The 3,482-nt window shown below is 48.9% G+C and overlaps 2 protein-coding genes across 2 annotated transcripts in view; one reads left to right on the top strand and one right to left on the bottom strand.

Moving 5' to 3' along the window:
* LOC113457658 (zinc finger protein 420-like) overlaps positions 1-3,482 on the top strand; it is a 1,205,902-nt gene that overhangs the window by 526,310 nt on the left and 676,110 nt on the right. The gene's annotated exons all lie outside the window — the stretch shown is intronic.
* Positions 1,125-2,036, bottom strand: LOC113457661 (transmembrane protein PMIS2-like). The gene is made up of 2 exons (XM_026786304.1): positions 1,756-2,036; positions 1,125-1,603 (listed from the first exon to the last, which is right to left on the bottom strand). Exons 1-2 carry the CDS (start codon positions 1,936-1,938, stop codon positions 1,475-1,477), a joined length of 312 nt encoding a protein of 103 aa, XP_026642105.1. The 5' UTR covers positions 1,939-2,036; the 3' UTR covers positions 1,125-1,474.

The raw sequence follows: 3,482 nt of genomic DNA, 5'->3' as shown, positions 1-3,482 counted from the left end.
CTGCTTGTTTTTGAGACATGGTCTCACTATGCAGCTCTGGCTATCCCAGAACTCACTATGTAGCCCCCGCAGGCCTCAGACTCACAGAGATCCACCTGCTTCTGCCTCCTGAGTGCTGGGGTTAAAGACGTGTGACATGCCGCCTGGCAAGGTTTCTGCTTTCTTTTCCTGCTCTGAGACACCAGAAGCCTAGCACCTCTACTTGAAAGGGAAGTCATGAGAAATCAGGCATTCATTCAGATTTCTCCCACCTTAGTAATTAGTATGTATGCTTTGCAAAGAAAGCAGCTCCAAGAAATCAAAGATATTAGCCAGGTGATGGTGCACGCCTTTAATCCCAGCACTCAGGGGGCAGAGGCAGGCAGATCTCTGTGAGTTCAAAGCCAGCCTGGTCTACAAGAGCTAGTTCCAGGACAGGCTCCAAAGCTACAGAGAAACCCTGTCTCAAAAAACCAGAACCAAAACCAAAGAAACAACAAAAAATAATCAATTTTAAAATGACTGTGTCTGTGTGCATACACATGCGTGTGCGTACGTATGGAGCTCAGAGGGCAACTTTTGAGATTCGATCCTCACCTTTCACCTTGTAAGGCAACATCGTTCTTGTTTTTACCAGTAGGCAATGTACTCCAGGCTAGCCCACGAGCGTCCAGCCTGCCTCTGCCTCCCATCTCATCATGGGAGTGTGGGATTACCAATATGACCCACTGCATCCAGACTGAACCCTGTTCATCAGAATTGTCCAGCGGATGCTTTTAAACACTCCAGCCCTCTCCCCAGCCCTCAGGGTATGCAGATTTATCAGTATCTTGGTGCTGAGTGGGTGAAAATCCACAGAGTCCCCATTTTCATGGCTGTGGGTTTCACCATTATGACATTGTTTATTGTTTTGGTTTTTGTTAGTCTGAGTCAGGGTCTCATGTGTGCTAGGGCTGGTCTTTAACTCACTATGTAGCCCAGGCTGGCCTTGAACTTCTAATCCTCCTGTCTCTTTTTCTGAATTCTGGGATTATAGATGTGTGCCCCAGTGTCTGGTATCATTATTGCATTCTGAGTTTCACAGGACCTCAGCAAACACAGCCCCAGGGAAACCACTATTGACCAGAAAAACATCTAGAAACACATTCTAAGCCAGAATATTCCCTTTAGTTTTATTGGGCTAAGAAATATGATTTTTTTTTCTTTTCAGGAAAGAGCAGCTCAGGGGCTTACGCAGATTTAGGACTTGAGTGTGGGCCTTCAAGATGGGTGGAGACAGCTGTGGAGGCCAAATAACAGTGAGTTGGTATGCTGGTAGGTGGCCTCGGGGCTTCTTGGGCTGGAGGGTTGCTTGGGTGTTGAATTTTTTTGGTTCGTGGGTTTCCTGGCTAAAGGATAGCTTCAGACATCCTTGAAGATTCTTCTTGGTGGCTGGTCTGTGTCTAAGTGGGCGTGTCTGTTGGGGAGTGCAGCCCGTGGATGCTGGGTCTAGCCGTCATATAAGTAGGACATATGTGTAGATGAGGGCTAAACCCATGAGAATGGCGAATACAACCATCCATATAGTTCGAGTTGAGTTGGTATACGCGCCTTCCCAGTCGCTGCACTTATTGGCCTCGTCGGTCTGTAAGGGTGGGAGCATGGGTATGGGTTTCTCAGGCTAGAAGCTCTTGGAGGAAGGATTGGAACCCTGTAGCCACTGCGGGGGGGGGCGGGGGGAGCCCGACCTGAGACCAGCAGAGGACAGGATGAACAGTGTCTGGGGAATAGTTTTACCTGGCGGCTGAAGTAGAGGGCTGCCAATCCAAAGGGTGGGAAAAGAATCACTGCAAAGATCGTCATGATAAAGTGATTCCGAGCATAAAACGCTAGTTCTTCCTCAGTCTGTGGACGGTCTAGTTGCCTTTTATTTTTGGGAGCTGCTGGCTCTGCAGGGTCACCTGGTGGGGCTGTAGCCATGATCTTTTCATGCAAAGACAGATCCTGGTGTCTTGAAAGCAGAGACCCAGACCCACCGCGCTTCCCGAGGCTCTACCAAGAATCCTAAGAACTGTGCGGTCTAAGGCCACTCTTCACAATGGAAGAGCATCTCCAGTTCTGATTGGCTGCCCTCAAGAGGTGGGCGTGGCCCCGCCGCCATTAGGCTCCTCAGGTCTAGGTTGTGTGGTGTTAGTTCCTGCTGTACCCTCAAGGATTGGTTGTGAGGAAATTTGACTGAGTCTCTTTCTTTGGCAGAGTGCTAACGGATAGAGGAAGGGAAACCTCTGAAGAGTAAGTAGACAAGTCTTTTAGCTGGGCGTTGTAACACTCATCACAGCACTCAGGAGACTGAGGCAGGTGAATCTCTGTAAATTCAAGGCCAGCCTAGTCTACACAGCAAGCTCAAGGACTACCTAGTGAGATCCTATCTCAGAATAAATAAAAAGAGGGTCAGGTTGAGGCCAGCCTAGTCCACAGCGAGTTCAAGACTGCCTGCCATATCTTTTAGTAATTTATTTTTTATGTTCATTGGCGTTTTGCCTGCACATATGTCTGGGTGAGGGTGTCAGGTCCCCTAGAACTGGAGTTACAGTTGTGAGCCGCCGTGTGGGTGCTGGCAATTGAACCCGGGTCCTCTGGAAGAGCAGCCAGTGCTCTTAGCCAGGTCTTAATAGTGAAAGCTTGCCGCCAAATAAAGAACTGTGGGAGATGTGGCCACTTACAATCCCAGCATTTGAGAAAGGATCTCATTCAGCCCAGGCTGGCCTGGAATTCGCGATGTAGCTTTGATCTCCTGATCCTCCTGATCCATTTTCTGCCTCCTGAAGCCCCATGTTCATGCTCCTTTTGGCTGTATGGCTGGAAGAACTGTCTTAAAGTGGAATACCACTTAAATGTAGATATAGCTTGATGGTTTCCGCCCCCCCAGAACTGCTTGGGGAACATCCAATGGCATAGGAAGTAATCTTCCAGGAGGGTGTACCTCGGATTGCCCTCAGATGCCTGCCGCCTCACACATATGGCCCCTCCTGGTCATTCAGTTACTGAAGTGCCCTGCTGTGAAGGAATGCCACAGTGAGCAGCCAAGTGAGTCCTTACAAGAGCCTTGAGTCCTTACAAGAGCCTTGGTCTTATTGACAGGAGAGGCTTGGGCCATGAGAACTGCTGGCTTGACACCACAAGGGTAACAAAGTAAGGAACACAAGCAGCCTTTAGGTGACCAGCAGCCAGGTACAGCAAAATTCTGAATTCAGCCACGACCACGTTCATTTGAAAGAGGACTTGAACTTTGAGAACCCTGCAGGAGGGATACCGTATTTTTAGCCACAGGAGGTGCGGATCAGAGAGCTGGACGTGCTGACACTCGGAACTGCGAGTTGGTAATTAAACTTATTGGAGTTTGCTGTGCTCTACAGGAAATGGATTATAAGTTTCAAGCCACATGGTGATGAACGATTCAGGTGACAACCATCAGTGGACACTCATACAGTGCCATATACCTGAGCTGATGGTTTTAGGGAGAC

Source organism: Microtus ochrogaster, linkage group LG4 (genome assembly GCF_000317375.1).
Source record: "Microtus ochrogaster isolate Prairie Vole_2 linkage group LG4, MicOch1.0, whole genome shotgun sequence".
Lineage (NCBI taxonomy): Eukaryota > Metazoa > Chordata > Mammalia > Rodentia > Cricetidae > Microtus > Microtus ochrogaster.
This window is presented reverse-complemented; position numbering and strand designations above follow the sequence as displayed.